The sequence below is a fragment of the Rutilus rutilus genome, assembly GCF_951802725.1.
Source record: "Rutilus rutilus genome assembly, chromosome: 12".
NCBI lineage: Eukaryota > Metazoa > Chordata > Actinopteri > Cypriniformes > Leuciscidae > Rutilus > Rutilus rutilus.
The window spans coordinates 38,235,858-38,256,983 of NC_140217.1; the positions used below are offsets into that span (position 1 = coordinate 38,235,858).

The window sequence follows — 21,126 nt, forward strand, 5'->3', positions numbered from 1 at the left end:
AAATAGACAGCATGATATCCATATTGTTACATGCAAATATAACTATACAGTATGTTGATGAAAAATTATATTTGTGCTTAACAGATTCAGGACCTGTTGTCTCAGAATACGTCACCGCTCAGTTATATGGACCCGTACACCAGTCGCTCCATGGACATGTTGCTTCCGTTGGGAGAATCAGGCAGAAAGAGCAGAGCATTGGATCAGGACGGCAGTATCTCCCTTCGCTCCTTCGGTGAAAGGTCACGCTCACATGTAAGTACCTCTGCGACCAAGATCACTGTGATTTATAACCAAGTAACTTGAATCACATTTGAGTCACTCTATGATAAATGTTGCAAACCATATCTAGGTTCAGTAAGTGATTTCTGAGAAACACTGTTGAAAGTGGATCGGACCAAGCAGCGTAACACACTTCTAGCCAATCAGCAGTAGCAGTAGGGGGCGCGAGAGAGTGAGGAAGAGGGACATTTGAAGAAAGAGAGATGGCTGAGAGACGTGACAAAAGAGAAAAGCTCAGAGTAATATCACTGGATGAAAAAGAAGGGTTAAGATCAGGCAAGAGCTTTAGGACCTGCATTAATATTAGAAAAGCTTTCCAGCACCGGAGAGACCTAAGCGGGAAGGCCTGAAAATAGACACCAAGGTTGTGTTGTGTCTGCTCCATACGTGAGTGACACTGCTATTTGCTCTGGCGAACTAAATACGACTAACAACAAACTCTTGCTTGTTTATGAGCCAAAACGTTATGACCAGTCACAGGTGAAGTGAATATCGCTGATCATCTCTTTAACAAGGCCACATTATTAAGGTCTGAGTAGAGTAGATGGTAAGGAAACAATCAGTGCTCGTAATCAACATGTTTGATGCAGGAGAAGTGGGCAGGAATAAAGATCTGAGCGACTTGGATGAGGGCCGAATTGTTATGGCAAGGCGACTGGGTCAGAGTGTCTCTGACAGGGTGTTTGACGCCTCAGTGCACGAGGGCAACAAAGGCTATCCCGTCTGGTCTGAGCTAACAGGACAAGTCAAGTCACACAAAATTTGAATGATGGTTATGGGAGTAATGTGTCATAGCACACACTGCACCACACTCTGCTGCGTATGGGGGCGAAGACCAATCAGAGTGCTTATGAAGACCCCTGTCCACCGTCGAACGGACCTACTATGGGCACGCGAGTATCGGAACTGGATCTCGGAGCAGTGAAAGAGGGTCGCCTGGTCCGATGAGTCCTGTTTTCTTTTACATCACATGGACGGCCGTGTACTTGTGTGCTGTTTAACTGGGGAAGGGATGGCATCATAACGATCCGGTGGAGTGAGTGTGATGCTCTGGGAAATGTTCTGCTGGACTGGACATTCATGTGGACGTAAATTTAGCACGTGCCACCTACCTAAACCCCTTCAGTGGTGTTCCCTGGTGGAAGTGGCCTCTTTCAGCAGGATAAGGAATGGTTTGAGGAACATGATGAATAGTTCAAGGCCCTGGCCTCCAAATTCCCCAGATCTCAATGCAATTGAGCATCTGTGGGATGTGCCGGACCAACAAGTTTGATCCACGGCGGCTCCACCTCACAACCTACAGGACATGAAGGATCTGCTGCTAACGTCTTGGTGCCAGATCCCACAGGACACCTTCAGGGGTCTCGTAGAGTCCATGCCTCAGCAGGCACGAGGTCATAAAGTTTTGGCTTATCGGTGTACTCTTCAGTACTGTATGTTTATTTTTTGGTCTTCCTTGTCGTTCATTTGTCATCTTTGCTTAATTTTTCGCAAGCATTATTTTTAGGGCTGTGCAACAATTAATCGCATCCAAAATAAAAGTTTGTGTTTACATAATATATGTGTGTGTGTGTGTACTGTGTATGATTATTTTGTATATATAAATACACACATATGCATGTATATATTTAAGATTTTTTTGTTTTTATATATAAAATATGTATTTATTTAAATATACAGGTATATACAGTATATGAATGCACATTTTTCTTAAATATATACATGCATATGTGTGTATTTAAATATACTAAATAATTATACACAGTACACATATATTATGAAAACAAACTTTTATTTTGGATGCGATTAATCGCGATTAATCGTTGCACAGTCCTTTTGCTTTGCTTCAGCTATGATAAATAGCTGTTAAATATACAGGTATATACAGTATATGCATGCACATTTTTCTTAAATATATACATGCATATGTGTGTATTTATATATACAAAATAATTATACATAGAACACACACATATATTATGTAAACACAAACTTTTATTTTGGATGCGATTAATCGCGATTAATCGTTGCACAGCCCTTTTGCTTTGCTTCAGCTATGATAAATAGCTGTTAAATATACAGGTATATACAGTATATGCATGCACATTTTTCTTAAATATATACATGCATATGTGTGTATTTATATATACAAAATAATTATACATAGAACACACACATATATTATGTAAACACAAACTTTTATTTTGGATGCGATTAATCGCGATTAATCGTTGCACAGTCCTTTTGCTTTGCTTCAGCTATGATAAATAGCTGTTAAATATACAGGTATATACAGTATATGCATGCACATTTTTCTTAAATATATACATGCATATGTGTGTATTTATATATACAAAATAATTATACATAGAACACACACATATATTATGTAAACACAAACTTTTATTTTGGATGCGATTAATCGCGATTAATCGTTGCACAGCCCTTTTGCTTTGCTTCAGCTATGATAAATAGACATCCACTCTTGCATTGTGTGTTCATGCACATTGTGGGTGGAGCAATGAAGGGAGGGGCGTGTTTGATTGGGTTGATTTCAGATATCAACAGTGTTTCTCAGAAATCAGTAATTCTTTGAAATTATTGCAGTCATACTTTTCAAATGCACTGACATTTTAACCAAATCCATTTAAATATGTTTTTTTTTTGGGGGGACTAAAATAACTGAAAACACAAAGTATTGTTTGCTTATTCTTTAATATAATTATTATATTCTGAAAATGTCAGGGCACATTTTGTGGTGTCTGTAGTGCTATTTTAAATGCTAAATATTCATTTTTAATGAAACATATTTAGTTATATTTACTATTTATGTTTCCACATGCTCTCTAACAAATTAGATGAAATAGTTACGAGGTCTTTGAGAAGAATTCATTCTTGATGTCTGTTACCACAGGGCACAGTAACACTTCTGAACACCACAGAACATTAATCATTTATACCGTTTTTAAATAAGGCAAATTTGTTTAATAATTTAAACTCATTATGCTTTGAAATTTATGGAGAAACAATAGGAAAATGCGGCAAAATAACATTAAATGTAACTCCACTTTGAATATAAATGTGCTAATTTTTTATTCATTTTTTTGTCGGTGTGACCTTGACACAGATTTCACTTGTTTTCCTTTAGGACCGTCATGCAGATCGCCAATCACGTCTAAATATTCGCCCTACCAGCCACTCTGCCACATATACCACTGTCTCCACCTGGCATCATCACCCTGAGAAACTTATCACAGAGTCCTGCGTTTATGAGGCCAGAGTAAGTCTTTTCTATGAGGATTTGTCAGTTTACACACCTCACCTCACTGGACATTTGCAACTTTTACTGAGAGCAAAGGGTCGGTTTACTTCGTTACTTTTAACAAAGGGTTGGCATGACAGTAACTTCCCTCTGTTGCTCTTATACACCCAAAGACATCATGAGGCCATCCGAGGAAAATATTATTTTCATGTTTGTGTGTTTTAATCAAACAAGTTGACATGCATCTTATTTAAAAACGGGTTACAACAAGAAGTTGTATTTTTAACAGCTTTAAGCATAGGTTGTTTTTTGGCAGAAAATCAAGTTTGCCAAGGGATATTAGAGAGAGAACAGGAAATGATGGGGAATGGGATTAGGAAATGACTCAACCTGACTTCAATATGTGTCAGAGCGGCTCAAACCCCAAAAGCATTGTCCAAAGCATTGTTCAAGATCAAAACACAGTCTACATTTAAATAAATAAAAGATCCATTAATGAGCACCACATTAAAAATTAAAGTGCTCTTTTGCACCATCAGTTATTTTTAAAATGTGAATCCTGAGATGAAACTGAGTGAGTAAGTACTGTTTAGCACAATAGCGATAGATTTATACATTTATAATGTTACAAAAGATTTATATTTCAAATAAATGCTGTTTTTTTTTTTTTTTTACTTTCTATTCATCAAAGAACCCTGAAATTTTTTTATCATGGTTTTAACAAAAATATGAAGCAGCACAACTGTTTTCAACATTGATTATCAGAAATGTTTCATAGATAGATAGATAGATAGATGTAAATTTCCCTCATATACCACTCTTGGAAAATATATTTCTCCAATCTTTCTCCTTTTCCAGTATTTAGGGTCTGTGATCATCCGAGATCTACGAGGAATTGAATCTACACAGGAGGCCTGTGCTAGAATAAGGGTATATATGCATATATTAGTCAATATGCCAATATGTCAATATTTGTTTCATGTCTTAAATTGGTGTTAAGTAACTCAGTGTGTGTTTACACATTTGGCCCGTTAAACAGTTCGATTTTTCCTGCCTTCTAATTTTCACCAGAAATCAAAGGATCACCGGAAAGGTCCTGTCATAATACTGAATATCACCTACAAAGGAGTCAAGTTCGTCGACGCAGCCACCAAGGTAAAAGCAACCTCCGATACTTACTGTAACACAAGTTAACACTGGTTTACCGTAACGTTTCTTTTAGACAAGCATCTCTATCAGTGAAGATTTGCTCTACAGTAACCCGTCCCGCACTATTTGTGGCACGGACATGAATGATAGATTATGGTTATATATGGTTACATAGGCCTGTATGGTTATGAATTAATTAAGTGCTCATGTTTTTAGCGGATGTTTGAAAATTGTGAGTGATTCATTCAATATTTTTGTACTTTTGCAGGCGCTGGTTGCAGAGCATGAGATCCAGAACATCTCGTGCGCGGCCCAGGATCCGGATGACCTTTGCACATTTGCATACATCACGAAAGACCTGAAGTCTGGGTTTCACTTCTGCCATGTCTTCACTACAGTAGAAGTGGTGGGTGTTGTTTTATCTGCCCTTTTATTGGGGAACCAATCAGGGTTAGGAAACGGGTTCGTTAAAGTCAATATGAAATCAAAATGGACCCCATTTAGCCTAAGTGAGCTATAGAGCTGATAATAGAGAGTAAAGCAATATTTAAGTCAAAACAAAAAGTTTATGGAATATTTAAAGTTGCCATATTCTGCAGTTTAGCAGCATTTTTATTATGATTATTATTATTAGTAACTTAATTATTATTTTTTAAGTTTATTATTTTAAGGTGTCATGGTGTTTGTAATTTAGTTTTTCTTAATTATCATATGGAATGTATTTATTATTTTACATGCATTTTATTATTTTTATTTTTATTAGATTTTATATTTCTGACACTGAATTGAAACAAGACAAGATAATATTTTTTTATTTAATATTTAACATTTACCCGCATTTTAGCAGCATTTTTATTATGATTATTATTATTAGTAACTTAATTTTTTTTTTAAAGTTTATTATATTAAGGTGTCATGGTGTTTTTAATTTATTTTTTATTAATTATCATATGGAATGTATTTATTATTTTACATGCATTTTATTATTTTTATTTTTATTAGATTTTATATTTCTGACACTGAATTGAAACTAGACAAGATAATATTTATTTATTTTTTAATGTAATATTTAATATTTATCCCCCCCCCCATCTCTTTGACCCTTATAATTAAACCGTGCTGATTATCTGTCTGACTGCTTTATGTAAATGAGCTCTGTTGTGATTGGCTAGCCTCTTCACATGAGTAACACTTACAGGTTGAGGTTTGGCTGTCAGGTCAAATATAGTTTCCTCTGCCACTTTTTGCTTTTTATAGCCTTACTGAGAGTGAAAACTTATATTGTGTAATTATTTATTGACTCAACTAATGGCTGTTTTCTGTTCAGACACAGACCTATGAGATCATCCTGACGCTGGGACAAGCTTTTGAGGTAGCATATCATATGGCTCTCCAGGCACAGAAGTCCCGTCGTCACAGTTCATATGCTGGTCCATCCTCCGAAATCATAGAAGCCAAGCCCAGCAGGCCCACCTCTCAGTCCCGCAACAGTGTGCGCCGCTCCACCGTGAGTATGAGTTCGGCACACATGCATACGTTCATGGTGTGATTAAGGATGAATTATGCATCATGAATGTATTGTGTTCGCATGTTTTTGATTACCACAGAAAATTCTGTTCCCTCAGCTAGTAAAAAGTAGAGTTTACAGTATTGCACTTACAATGGGCGACTATAGGGCAATACATTCAGGAGGGTTTAAAAGCAGAAATGTGCAGCTTATATAGTTTGTTAAAACACTTCTTCTGATTCTGTACAAAATGTGTTTTATTTGAGCTGTAAAGCTGATTTAATCGTACATATAGTGGTCGGACTACTCATGGATAAAGTTTCGTGAATGCACTGCAAAAAAAAAAATTTCTTCCTCAGTATTTGTGTCTGGTTTTCCAGTTCAAATATCTAAACTTTTTTTAAATCAAAATACATTTACTTGAGAAGCAAAATTCAAATTACTTAAGTTATTGAGTCTAGTTTTCTGTAATAAATTGATCAAAATTAAGAGAGTTTATGCTTAAAAAAAAAAAAAAAAAAAAAAAAAACCTGCTTAATATTTGTAAAACAGAACAAGACAAAAATACTGAGGAAGAAAATAAAAAAAAAATTTGCTGTGTTTTTTTGTGTGCATACTTTTAATGTCTTTTTACTCGGAAATGTTTATTTTCTGTATTTTAAAGGTTATTCTATTGCAGTGTATTGTCCTTTATTATGAGTGCATTACTGTAAACATAATTTTTGCTAGCTTATACAAACTGTGGAGGAGTCTAAATAATTGTCTGTGTTAATCAACAGCTTGTCACAGATGCTGTCCATAAATCTTGAAACCTAAATTGACTTAATTATCCCAGAATCAGTAGACTTTAGTCAGAATATATCATATATGTCATATTTAATGGCTTAATTTGCATTTGTGTCAGTTTAAATATGGCATCTTCCCTAACTAAGCTTCAATTACATTAGGATAATTTTGAGCCAGTTTTAACACAATACATTCGCAGCACATGCTTCATTCTTATTTGTGTCTAATTCAATATGGAAATGATTTTGAATAGCTGTTATTTTTTGCTGAATTATAGTGTTGGTTTATTTCACAACTGAGAGCTTAAGATGAATTCTTGGGTCATTTCTGTTTTGGTCTTTATTAAATATGATTAGATTATTTACAGAATTGCAAGAAGACAATAAACATTTTGTAAAAAATAAAGAGCTAAAGTTAGCCATCGATCAGCAAGGGATAGTTAGCTTGATAGATAGGCGTCAACAAGAGGAACAGGCCAATTTTGTTCAATTATAAATTAATTTTTTGTATTGTTTCAAACATATTTTGAAATGTTGATATCATACTAATTTCTGTAGATTCATCAAACTGTATGGAACGTTTTAGAGTAAGACACTCAAAAATATATAATCAAACCAAAAACAGAAAAAGGAAAGAATAAATGCAGATTTGCACACAAAAAAAAAACTAGAATTTTTTTTATATGTTTTTACCATATAAAAAATAGTGAACCCATTTAAAATTCACCTTCATGTTCACTTAATTGTGATGCTGTGATAAAAGAAAACTAATATGATTTCTATCTTTGTTTATCCAATATATTAAGACATATATGATGGAGTGGTAAAAAAAAATACTGCATAGTAGGAATGACCCACTTCATGGAACGGGTTTAATTGTGTCGAGAGGCGTCACCTCCAGTCCCAGTATACTTTTCATGTCTTAAATGTCTTTACTTTGCTGCCGTAAGCCTGTAATCTATGTCTCTGTGCTTCTGCCCGGTCCTCCTTCCCAGGGTGCACCTGTGCTTGAATACCGCTGCTGTTACTGTCACACGTGCTCCGCCCACCGCCCCTCCTACCTCCCGCTGCCCTCTATCAGCCCTGGAGTTCAGGTTCTGCTCTCTCTCTCTCTCTCTTCCTCTTCCTCACATTCTCCAGCACTCTTCCTCCTGCTACTTCTCTGGCTTTCTCTTCCCTGCCACTTATTCACTTTACTAATTTTCCTGTTATGTTTTCCAATTGTCACTGTTATCCACCTATTTTTTTCCCCCATGTACATTTTTGGTTGACACTAGCAACAGGTCACAAATTTAAAATGTGGTATAAGGACAATCTTTTTGATTCAAGACGATATAAAGGTTGCAATCATGTATAATCCGAGGATGAGGATATGTTGTGTCATTGGCAAATTCTTGTTTTGGCCTGAAAATGTGCTTGATATAAATAAAGTTTGTTTAGTTGACTCTCACAAAACTTGTCCAGAACATGTCCAGATGATATTTCACTCCAGAATAATAAGAAAAAGAAGATATTATATTTAGCATAAGGAAAATTATGACTACAAAATTGGTTTTGACATTATTTTGATGATAATTAAGCATCAAAAAAGTCTCTCTCTCTCTCTCTATATATATATATATACACACACATTTTATATATATATATGCATACACATATAGATAGATAGATAGATAGATAGATAGATAGATAGATAGATAGATAGATAGATAGATAGATAGATAGATAGATAGATAGATAGATAGATAGATAGATAGATAGATAGATAATTGTTAGTGGTAGTGAATTTAATATTGCTTAATTCTAACAGTAATACAGTACAAAGTAAAACGTTCATTGGCATTACGGTAATGAAACTTTTGTGCACAATTGTCTTAATGTCATAATGCAAAATTGTAATGGTTTATTTTAATTTAAGCAAAATTTAATCGATGAGGATTTTGGGGTGAAATGTGACCCAGACATGTTTTTGGGAGATTTGTGCTGTTATAGTTGTACTTCACAAATCACTACTATATGAATATTTCTTCAATTGGGTTTGCCAAGCCTGGAGCAATGTCTTTGAAATTATTAGAAAACAATATTCCACATAGTGGGAGTTTCATACAGTGGAACTTTTCGTTGGCGTCGCCAAACAGTGTCATTGAGAGGTCTTTTCAAAAACAAAGTATTGCGTTTTAAGGAATACTTAAAATGTTGCGGTAGCAACATTGGACACAAATATCTTACATTTACACTTTTTGTTAACTCAATATCGTCACTTTTTTGGAAAAAACTCAAAATGACATTATCAGGCGACCTTCTTAAAGCGAAGATTGTGTGCAATTTGAAAGGACACATTTACCTCAAAATTTCTTGTAAATGGATCCTTAAATTCTTAAAAAATGAGCAACTATTTCCAGGCATTTGTGATTATACACTCAAAAACCAGCATAAGTGTTGTTGTCTATGTCTACGGTGATTTCTCCTACATGGTGTTCATCCACAACGGCCACTTCCTCACTTGTGTGAAATGTGGGTTTCCGTTGGCTGCCATTCTCTCCTGCAGTCTCACTCCTCGCTCCTACTTCTCCGGCAGATCGACCCTCTGGAGCCGGAAACGGACCTGCAGTCCCTGGGCAGCACCAGTTGGCTCTTCGAACCACGGGACTCCTCCAGACCTTCGAGTAGCACCAAGTATGAGACCACCATTTTTTGAAGCAGGGCACGGCCCTTGTCCAATCCCGCCTGATGCCCTATTTCAACCCCACGCCCCATAAACTTGAGTGCCCCGTGCCTTCTCACTGTGATTTGTAGCCTCCCTCAGGGCAAGACTACTTCCCACGCCAATCCCGACCCCGGTCCTTGCCTGCATTGCCCTCTCGGAGAGCCGAACGCATCCACCATCCTTTTTTGTCGTCTTGACCAATGAGCGCTTTCTGGAATTCTTGGATATGCCGTATAACTAGCCTCCTCAAACTCTTCCGTCATGGTCCGAAGTCGCCTCGAAAGCTTCGATATTTTATACATTACGCTGAATGTTTACGGTTTGGCCCTCGTACCAGAGGGTTCTCTATCACAAAAGCTCCGAACTTGAGCCAATGTGTAGGCGCCGAGTCCAATCGAGTAGCTCGGATACTTGTAGCATTTCTACATCTCCTCATCTGGATGGACACGTTGGCGGAACTTTATTAGAAATTAGTAGATCAACAAACTCTGACTGCAACAGCAATACTAGTACTGTTTTTCAAGTTTACGTACTTTCACGATCATGAATGCAACATAACGCCGTTTCCCATCAACGCTCCTCAAACCCTGTAGCACTAGATCACTTTTTTCCCCCTGTAGTTGGACCCACGTTCCCCCCCCCCCCCCAGCAGTTCTTCAGTTTTTCACAAGAGTTGGTCTGTAATTTCGATTCACATCCAGTGCTTCCTTTTTTCTTACCAGGCATCTGCAGCTCTGAGGCCCTCTGAAGAAAGACTATGCCTTGTTTAGAGTGTTTAGAGGTTGGGATTTGAAATGCAATACAGCTTTACTAGGAAGAGTAAAATACAGCCCCAAGAAAATGGAATCACCAAGACAACATTCCCATTCTGTTTTCTCGTTGTTTTAGGGACGTAATTAGATTAATGACCTTTTATCTCACAAGGGAATCCATTTTATTCCGTAGAGTTCTATATTTGAAACTTTACATTGTTAACATCACATGATAAGTGTGTGTATAACCTCTATGTTCATTTTGTGATTGATGATTTGTTCCGTAAATTTAGTTACCAGAGAGAAGTCATTTGCAGAAAGATAAGACAAAGTATTTCCGTAGACGTAATAACAGTAAATGTTACTTTTTTCAATTGTAAAAGATTTCCCATGGTGACAGTTATCTTTAGAGAGAAGATAATGAAAGCCAAGAAAAGAAAAAAAGCACTAAGGCTAGAGAGAGAAAAAGGTTCAAACAACCTTATGCATATTGTGATGTACTGAACGTTTGGAAAATCACTGTAAGTTTGCACCACTGTTTATTCACGCAAAAAAGGAAAAAAAAGTAATTTCAGTGTATTAGATGCTAGAAATCTGCTGTTTTACTTTGGCTAAATGGCCCAAGGTTTATGTTCTTTATGTCTTGTTTCATATGCCATGTTCACACTGCGGCCAAATACGATTTTTTTACCCCCAGTTCTGTTATTACAGCAGTAACAACTGCATTTTGAAACCAGATTCACTCGCGGAACATTTAAATAGTGACAACAGCATTTTATTAAATATGCGTAGCATATGCGACCGAACCGAACTTGTAGGCTCTTCTCTCCGAGGTGCCAGAAAAACCACAGAAACTGAGGTGTGTCTTGATTTGTTCATATATTTCAATAGTTAATCTTCACCATTGTTTCTCCCACCAAACCTAAAAATACAGGACATAAATAAATGTACAAAAATAGCCAGCTAGACGCTGTTGCTATGGTGACAGATTCGCAACGGTCGCTTTTGCCCATTCCGGAGTGACTCCTGTAAGTTATATCATACAATGATAAGTGGATTTATTTCTAATTTAAATGTTGTTGTCACTCTCAAATCGTTGCAGTGTGTACGTGGCTGTTTTTATTCTTCATGTGTGGAAAAGGACGGTTTGATTCTGGCTGTTACTCACCTTTGAACTGCAGTGTTTGTCTCTCATCTCCTGTTTAATGGAGTTATCTGTTCAAGTTGTGGTAATTTCTTTGTGACTGTGTTGCACATCCTCAGCATCCAGACATCGCTGTCATCCTCTCGCACTAATAACCATCGTTTGGCATTGTTTTGTCCCATTTCCTAACTGATAATTGCCAAAGAGGCTATAACTCAAGATTAATTTCACTCATGCCATCACATCCTGTAACGTGAGCTTCGTGTATTTTTTTGTTACTGTGTTCATATTTCTGAAATATTGTCTCACATTTAATATTTGGGTTACACTTTATTTTAAGGTGACAGTTACATTGTAGGCTACTTACTAAGTAAGTAGTCTACTGAGTAGTATTAATTATGTACTTGTATGTACTAAATAGTAAACATGTACTTGCTATAGTGTTATAATTATGCATAATTTACTGTTATTACTATAGTAAGTACATGTAGTAACATGTAACTTCATCACCTTAAAATAAAGTGTTACCAATATTTCTAATTTAATCAGCAGTCCTGTCTGAGCTCTTAGAGCATTCCCATTTCTGTATTCCAATATATTTTTCCTTGTGTAGCTTACTCCACCTTTCAAGTTTCCGGACACCAAGGTGTGAATTGAAGGGGAATCAGGTGAAACTTTATGTGAGTCCAAATGAGGAAGAAATTGAGTGAGTATGCGAGAGAGAAATAGAAATACAAAATTAGCACTTAACTGCCGTACCAAACGGACTGTCCAAAGTTGCTCCAACTGCAAAAATGAACTTGAATATGGACATTACTCAACTGATAAATTTGCTGTTGATGTGGAAATGGACATGATGACATATAAAATATTTAAATATGAATCAGCATGATATTCAGTTTGATTGAATCTCATAAAGCAATGTCATATTTCACCCCAAAATCAAAGGAGAGATTTCGCATATAGCAAATTAAGCCTATTTTTAGGACTATTCACTGCAAATCATCATGACTGTAATGCGTTATAATTTTTGTATTAAAGTCAGCATAAATTAAATGCAACCAAAATGTATACTTACATTTGTACTCTACAAATGTAGTCTTATTTTAATAATATTATATTGTAATATCAATAATAATATATCTTAATTTGATAAAAAGTTGTTGGGGAGGAATTTGCTAAATTGTTATGACATTGAAAAAAAAATATGGTCCTAAAAATAGGTTTCTTTTGCTTCTTTGATTTGATTTTGGGATGATCCAGGCATTTCTCAAGTTTTTCCTTGAGATTCACTCAAATAGCTACCAGAACTTTGTGGAATTTCTGGAAAACTGGAATTCTCTTTCCTGAGCACTGTGTGAACATTGTGACATTTTAGTGTTCAATGTTTCCTCTTAAACTGTGGTTTATTTTCATATGGAGGACTTTGTGAGTGACGTGAGCAGCATATACCTAAAAAAAAAAAAATGAAAAATGAGTTTCTTGATCTTTTTGAACTCTTGTGTACATTGTAGAATTGCTTGTTGAAGATTTCTGGTATTCAAAACAAAGACCTGAGATGGAAACGTTACAGTTGAGAAGAAATAATGTAAATCAGCAAAAATATTTTTAACTGTATGTGAGGAATCCAGCTAAATTAATATCAAATCAATGGTTGATGCAATGATCTTACTGTGAAATAGCAAAGATGTAGCATATTTAGGCTATTGATTTGCCGTATGAAAACAAAGAGCTGAATTAAATGTCACTTTATGGCCATCTGTCACATATCTTAGCCGTCTAAGCATTACAAGCGTTTTATTTTGTATAGTTAGCAGGTTGTTTTTGTGGGCACATGTGCTGCAGTGAAATAGCAGGAATGATTTACAGAAAAGAAAAAAAAAAGAGGAAAAAAAAAATGCAAATCCCTCAGGCAACACTTCTCCCTCGCTTCCTCTTTGAATTCACTTGAATTTCTTTTGAACTTCACATAATTTGAGCAAATATTGACAAACTATTTAACACCAATTAGTGTCCTCTGTTTTCCCTGTTTGGGAAGAGTACGAGGATGTCAGAAACATACCAGGATCAGGGCTGAATGCTTGCACTTGACAACACAAGAAAAAAAAAAAAATACCACTGTTGGCCTATGTAGAAGGTAAAGTAACTACGATTAAAAGATGTCGATTACATGTACTTTTTGTCTTGAATGTTCATACTATTCTGTATGTTCATTCCATTTACTTAAAGAACAATCATTATACTATCTCAATGCCATTGAACTAATAAATTCAAGACTTTTTGCTCTACGTTTTTTTCTTGCATTTTTATTTCAGCATATTTTATGAAATACAACACCAGCTGGTTTGTTATTGATTACATTATTGTGAGTAATCAAGATGCATCTGACTCTGTTTTTTTTTCCTGTTTAAATGCTGTATAAGTAGACCAAATCAAAACAAGCAAAAAAGGTTGTTTTTTCATTTTATTTTGTCAAAATACATGAAAAACAAAATGCAAAAAAAAGTAAATAAAAACAAAACCATCAATGTAATAAATGCACATCCTACACAAACCCACTTTGTAACCCTCTGGTCTGTCATAAATATGAAATGAAAGCCAATGGAAGGTTCATTAAATTTTACAGGAATTTGTCATAATCCGAGTCACTCGAGCGAACTAATGTTTCCTGAACTGCAGGCATTAGTCATCATAAAACGCAAATGAGCAATAAAAATCTTCAATCGACTGTAAAACCAGTGTAGATATTTGGCCGAGTCTTGGGAAATCGTGGCACCGTGGTTTTATCGATCAGGGCGCACCATACCAGGTCTAACGGACAACATCATTGGCCGAGCAGGAGGTCGCATCATGTGTGGCCCGGGCATCATTTGCATAGGCCCGCCCATTGGTGGACGCATACCTGGACCTGAAAGAAAGCCAGAGGAATTCAGATTGTTGTTGATGAGACATCATTGACATGAACTTGGCCACATCTGCATTTGAACAATCTTACCGGGTCCTCCAGGCATCATGCCATGAGGAGGTGGACCCATCATGGGCATCATAGGAGGACCACCCATTGGTGGAGCTGGTAACATGCCAGGCCTCGGAGGTCCACCTGCAAGTTAAAACAGAAAAACATCTTACTCTTGGTACATAATCTTCAAAAGGAGAAACGCGTGTGTTTTTATACACTATAAAAAAATGTATATTTTCATTATTTGTTATCAACTTTTTATGTTTTGTCAAATCAATTTAGATCATTAATGTGGTTCAGATTACATAATATTTTGAGTTTCTATTGATTAAACCAATCTCTTTCATTGCATTAACTAAAATGTTTAATTTCAATCAAATCAACATTAAGGCAACCAGGTAACTAACTTTAAGTTAAACCAACAATATTTTTTTACAGTGTACAGTTATGTCAAAAACTTGGAATATAATCAATTCAATAAAGTAAATTCTTAATTTATTGTTTGACCAATATGACAAATAGCTAGAGAGCATGGTGACAGATATGATGCCAATATTTATAGAATACAATTCAGTGTGGATCGATAGATTGTTTTATGTAATGCCATGTCAGCATCTAAGGCTATTTTCATGGCAAAAATTAAATTACAAAAATACAAATATCATAGAAATACAAAAAAAAAAGAAAGAAAAAAAGTTTGCTTGGTTTTAAATAAACAAAAAAAATCCAAAACCTTTCCAGGCATAATCTTTCTAAATAAGTCCTTAAGTGAAATAACTTCATAAAAGAGCATTCTACTTGTATTCAATTTAGTGTGGAATAAACATGTTCAGAATTTAAGTGTTAAGGCAAGACACCACGGGTGAATAGGGTATATTTACATTGATAATTAACAATTGCCAATTATTTTGCATTCTGAAATGTTTAAATGTGCTAACGAGGCATTATCTAATTAAATTACACAAAACTGCATACATTTCCAGATATACAAATAATGGATTAAGCCAGGTACATAATTCTGGGTTCATTTTGTTGGCAAATTAGTGTCACAGAAGGGATTTTGGATCTCTTTTTATCAGTTTTTAGGAATAAAATTAAACATGTATTTCAGGCGAGTGATATACATTAACAGCCCCCTTTGTAAATCTTCAGAATAGAGATAATAGTGCATCATTTTGAGAAAATGCCTTTAAAAATCTCTATTGTTACTGAAATTTACAGACGCAAATAGCTAGTGTAATGAAATAAACACTTCAAATGTTTATTTTGGATGTTTCTTTTCCACTATTCTGAAAGATGATGTTATGGAAGTAGAATAGGCCAAAATCTCAAAATTTACCAGTGCATTAAAAAACAATGGGTCTCATTCACAACGCATACGTATGCACAAACGTATGTGTGAAAAACGTTTTCACGAACAAATCATGATTCATGTTAAATTAAATAACTTGTATAATATAATTTATATATAAAAATAAATACAATTTAATTTCATCTTAAATATATTTCATCATATACACAGTCTGAAAGAAGAAAAAGTGCATTATAGCTTCAGCGGTGAGGTTTAATTGTTTAATAACGCAGACACACACTGATGGGGTGGATTCCTGAGCTCCATCTCAGTGTTTTGATCAAATTATTAAATCAATATCTATCCTTCAATATTTTAAATGATTTGGATTCATTTTTGAGGTTTATGAGATTGAAGTCATTTTTAGCCTCGTGTGTCTTCTGCCTGGTAAGTGCTGTTTTTCCCATGTTCTTATGTTCATATATTTGTAACTCTCCCTGCTGACTGTGGCAGTCAAGGTTACAGTTAAAGCATTTACTTTTCACCTGCTTCACCACAGAATAAAGAACGAACGTTGTACAAGCCTCTGACTGTGAGAAAATACATCTTATCACTACGTTATGGAAATATTTGCTGCTCAAGCTAGAGCTCTGAAGACTTTAACCTAGAGGAATCTGTGTGTGTGTCTCTCAGTGTCTTTGTTACGGAATACAGGTGAAACTCGAAATCTGAATATCGTGCAAAAGTTCGTGTAATTCAGTAATTCAAATTAAAAGGTGAAACTAATATGTAGTATATATAACTATATATACATATGCATGATTATACTTTTCAGAGGGCCGACATTTCTGTATTTAAAATCCTTTTTTTAATTGATTTCATGTAATATTCTAATTTTCTGAGATTTTGAATTTGATGTTTTCATAAGCTGTAAGCCATAATCATCAAAATTATAACTTTTGCACGATATTCTAATTTTTCTAGTTGCACCTGTAGGCTCTCAAGAGAGGTGGAATGACCATATTAAGAGACCGGTGTGATCAGAATCATGAAACTTGAAGTAATGACATATTATTGATCTCTGTTGGAGTATAATCACGCTGTATTGGATGTGAGAGCAGAGCGGCCCACAAACTCCTTGAGTGTTGAAGCTGAAATCAGCTGATGAAACTGCAAACTATTTCTTAATTTTCGGTCTCCTGGTCTTCATTCATCATTAATGGTCAATTGGGTCTCAACCATAAATCCCCTTACAACGCATGTGTGTACAGCTGGCTAATGAGAGGTCTGTGTAAATGGTGTTTGAGCTGGATTTGAAAATGTGCCTCGATGATCTGGTGAGAGCGACATATGTTTGACGAGAGTGATGAAAGGAAATGTGCGGAAAGCCCTTAAATGAGATCGTTTGGCCGTGTTTTATGCAAATTACTATCCTCAAGGCATGCACGTAGCCGCTCATTTAGAGTCCTCCACATTCATTAATGTTTGAATGCGGTTGAGAACAAACCATACATATGTTGTGAATTAGGAGTAGGGCTGCTCGATTATGAAAAAAAAAAATCATAATCACGATTATTTTGGTCAGTATTGAAATCACGATTATGTAACACGATTATTTCACATGACTTTGGGAACGTGTGGCATTTATTAAAAAGACACCTTTAAACAATTCTTAAAAATTGCAATTTGAACATTTATTGTATTTTTTTAACTATTAAAATAAATAATATAACAGATAATACTTAAAGTATTTTAATTTTCCCGCAGGTCTACCACTTATAATGCGGGAAATTCCCCCACAAACATTGATTCACTTTAGCAAGTAGATTGTATGAGTAGCCTAAATTAATCCACACAGATTATAAAATCAAATCTATCATTTTAAAACTTTCGCAAAGACGCAATTTCACAAACCGCGTGAGTGTTCAGCAGCGCCGCGTCTTCTCTCTCTCGGTCTCTCAAACTGGGTTGGACAAGGCAAGCGTCGAAACTACACTCTCGCGTTTAGGAGTCGGGACATGACGGAATTGTCACTTGCACAATCGGGCCAATATTGCATCGTAACTAATGCCTGGTTCAGATTACACGATTTTAGCCCGATTTTGGCACGATCCGTTTGACGTAGGGATTCGTAAACGTAAAAATCGTTTCATCACGTATAGTGTGTCAGTGGGCGACAACCTACGGCACGTCTGCGATGCTTCACGACAGAAAGACTAGCATGTTTAATTTAACGGTACTCCACGACGGGTTCCGTCAAGAGTGAGTGAGTGAGTATGTGAGTGAGAGTGCGCGAGTGAGTGAGAGTGCGAGCAACAGCGTGTGTGTGCGAGCGACAGTGAGTGTGTGTGTGTGCATGCGAGAGCGATTGTGTGTGTGCGAGTGAGCGATTGTGTGTGCGCGATTGAGTGAGTGAGTGAGCGAGCTACAGTGAGTGTGTGTGTGCGCGTGCACGCGAGTGAGTGAGCGAGCGAGCGACAGTGAGTGTGTGTGTGTATGTGTGCAAGTGAATGTTTGCGAGTGAATTGTGTGCGTGACCGCACCCGATGACTGGTCGGAAAGCAACGTGTAGTCTGACATGTTTCTTGTCCACGACAGGACAAGATTTTAGGAGTCAAAATCGTGTAATCTGACACCGTGACTATCGTAACAGACACAAAAATCTTGTAATCTGAACCAGGCATAAAATGGATCATTTTCACTTCTTTAAGTCTTACCAGTTTAAACATTCAAGCTGATTGAGTTTACGGCTTCGGGAGGGGCGGATGTGCGCGTGTCATTCAGAACACAAGACAAAATAAGAGTGTTCTTGCAAAACAGAACATGGCAAAATAATCGTTTTTTACTCGATTGTACTATTTTGGTGATCGTTGGGAACCGAAATCAAAATCGAAATTCAATTAATTGCACAGCCCTAATTAGGAGATTTTGAGAGAAGATCTCCTGTGCAAATATGAAATAATCCACAAATCAGTTATTAGTGAATGAGACCCAGTGGTTTTGCCTGTAAAGTCTGACAAACAAGCATCGAGAACTACGGACAAGGCTGTTGGTAAGCGGTGCGACTGCCACGAAAGGCAGCCAACATTTCAGAGCTCTGAAACTTACTAATATTTGGATGAGGAAGCAGAGATCCGCCAGGCGGAGGGGCTCCTGGGAACGGCGTGGGTGGGATTTTACCCTGCTGGAAGGCAGCCGCTGTAACACACAAAAATGACTTTACACTGGAGCTTAAGAAATTAGTGCCCAATCAACTGAATCAATATAATAATATCAAGTATGCATATTATGTATAGATCAGTGGTAACGTCTTGATAAACATGCATAAGGATATGATTTACTCACTTGTTTTGTCGATGAGACTCTGAGCCTGCTCCTCCATCCATTTCTGATAATAATCCTTCACATTTTCTTTATGTTTACGTCCACTGCAGTGTGTCTTTCTGACGGATGGCTGCAGAGATTAAATATACAAACAATGAACTTTTGCACATATATAACAATGAATGTCATTTTAAACTGGTCAGATTAACAGTGCTAATCTTACCGAATCGTGTGTCAGGTACGTGTCACAATAATCACAATAAAACCTGAAAGAGAGAGACAAAACTGGTGTCACAAAACAAACTCACATTACACAAAAACAAAGTAGTGGTACTAGAGTACAGGGATGACACTAATGATAATTTCAGCTCATTAATAAATACCATAGTAAAGTACTGCCACATACAAAAGTAACAAGTACCATGATTTTGTTGGACGTAGTTATTATACCATAGTCTTGAAAGTAATTTGGAGCACCATATAAATAATATAATATAATATAATATAATGACACTGAAATTCACGTGCAATGAATGGTTTTTACATGGTACATTTTGTTAATTCTATTTTCATTTTTATTAAAAACTAGATCCTCCAGAAAAAAGCTATTTGAAGCATTTAAACTGTGAACAAACATAAGAACAAGCACACTAGTTCAGATATTCTGACCCCGTTTAAAAGCCGACTTAGCTTAGAGAGCTAGCTCTTGTCTGAGAAGCGCAGCTGTGTTTGTAATGTAGTTTTCTAAAATGCCCAAATGCACACCAGATACATTGGTTAACCTTTCGCGACTAAGACGTGTTGTTTGTTTTTATAATATATCGTGCATTTTTGTATGAAATAAACATAAAAGACAGACTCACTTCGGCATTTTCACGGCGGAGCAGCGCGGGGCGAGAACCACCGGAAGCAGAATCTGAGCGAATCCTTTTACGTCTTTGTTTGGGTTTGAACGAACGCGTGCGCGCGCACACTGGCGCCATCCCGAGTTTGGGAGAGGATCCCCCACATTGCAAAAGCTCCAACTTCACCCCAAAATAAATACATTTGTGTTTGGATTTACATTTATCATGACAGTTAGGCTCATTTCCCTCCAAATATATTTAAATTTAAAACCTATAGGGGCGGTTTCCCGGACAGGGTTTAAATTAAGACAGTAGTAGGCCTTAATCTAGAATAGTTAATCGTGTCTTAAAAAATGGCTTTCTGTAACACAGATTAGTTATACCTGGACTATGGAGTCCTGAACTAAAATAAACCAGATTAAATTAAAACCAACTGTGTTAATCTGAATAAGCATGACAGAGGTTGCCCATAAAACATGGAACGAACCAGGAAAAGATTAAAATCGCATGGAACTTTGAAGCAAATCCAAGGAAAACAATGGCATCAGAAAAAAACTACAATCAAAAAATGTTTACTAAAATTGGGCTGGAATACTAGATTGAAACATATTTCAAAATGAAAACGTGAGTGAAGTCAAAGAGTGTCCATTTCGAGTTAGTTTAACATGAACCAATCACATTTGAACTAGAAAACCCGATACAATGGTTTCAAAACCAAATTAAATGTTTAAATGAATATGTGCGTGTGTGTGTGTCCAAGTAATGCATGTGTCTTCTTTGAAACACAAAGTTAATCTGAAGTTAAACCTGCCTCCTGGTCCCTAATTTAAGCCTCAATTTAGTCCTGGAGGAACTCTAGTCTTCCTCCAGGAAATCAGCTTATTAAACTCTGGACTAAACTAAATCTAGGACTATTTAAAGCCATGACAGAGAAAGTTGATTTCTGTTAATCTGGTTTAAATGGCCATTTTAGTTTAGGACTAGGCTTAATCTCTATCCGGGAAACCGGCCCATAGAGTATGAAAAACTACATATACAATGAGAAAAAAATGCTCTGAATTCTCATTAGCATATGCAATATATATATATATATATATTATTAAAGCTGTAAAGTATTTA

The 21,126-nt window shown here is 36.1% G+C and overlaps 2 protein-coding genes across 6 annotated transcripts in view; one reads left to right on the forward strand and one right to left on the reverse strand.

Moving 5' to 3' along the window:
• The window catches only part of anks1ab (ankyrin repeat and sterile alpha motif domain containing 1Ab), a 33,671-nt gene extending 19,795 nt beyond the window's left edge, over positions 1–13,876 (forward strand). Inside the window, exons 7-15 of one of the 5 annotated variants that reach the window (XM_084426320.1) lie at positions 85–255; positions 3,431–3,562; positions 4,403–4,474; positions 4,616–4,699; positions 4,962–5,099; positions 6,021–6,200; positions 7,981–8,079; positions 9,564–9,661; positions 10,415–13,876. In XM_084426320.1, coding sequence (XP_084282446.1) covers positions 85–255; positions 3,431–3,562; positions 4,403–4,474; positions 4,616–4,699; positions 4,962–5,099; positions 6,021–6,200; positions 7,981–8,079; positions 9,564–9,661; positions 10,415–10,430 — 990 coding nt within the window. In that variant the 3' untranslated portion in view covers positions 10,431–13,876. Of the gene's footprint in view, positions 1–84; positions 256–3,430; positions 3,563–4,402; positions 4,475–4,615; positions 4,700–4,961; positions 5,100–6,020; positions 6,201–7,980; positions 8,080–9,533 lie in introns of all 5 variants that reach the window. The other 4 variants (XM_084426323.1, XM_084426321.1, XM_084426322.1 and 1 more) reach the window with 4 other exon arrangements.
• Positions 13,877–14,038: 162 nt separating this feature from the next.
• Positions 14,039–20,404, reverse strand: snrpc (small nuclear ribonucleoprotein polypeptide C). The gene is made up of 6 exons (XM_084426326.1): positions 20,026–20,404; positions 19,386–19,428; positions 19,184–19,292; positions 18,947–19,036; positions 14,584–14,688; positions 14,039–14,496 (listed from the first exon to the last, which is right to left on the reverse strand). The coding sequence occupies exons 1-6, from the start codon at positions 20,031–20,033 to the stop codon at positions 14,372–14,374; spliced, it is 480 nt and encodes a 159-aa protein (XP_084282452.1). The 5' UTR covers positions 20,034–20,404; the 3' UTR covers positions 14,039–14,371.
• Between the last annotated feature and the right edge of the window lie 722 nt (positions 20,405–21,126).

Bases quoted from the DNA above. Each gene is read 5' to 3' on its own strand.
- snrpc (XM_084426326.1), bottom strand. The intron at 19,293-19,385 runs GTAAGATTAGCA...TAATCTCTGCAG, and splicing joins CGTACCTGACACACGATTCG to CCATCCGTCAGAAAGACACA. The intron at 19,037-19,183 runs GTGAGTAAATCA...TGTGTGTTACAG, and splicing joins GAGTCTCATCGACAAAACAA to CGGCTGCCTTCCAGCAGGGT.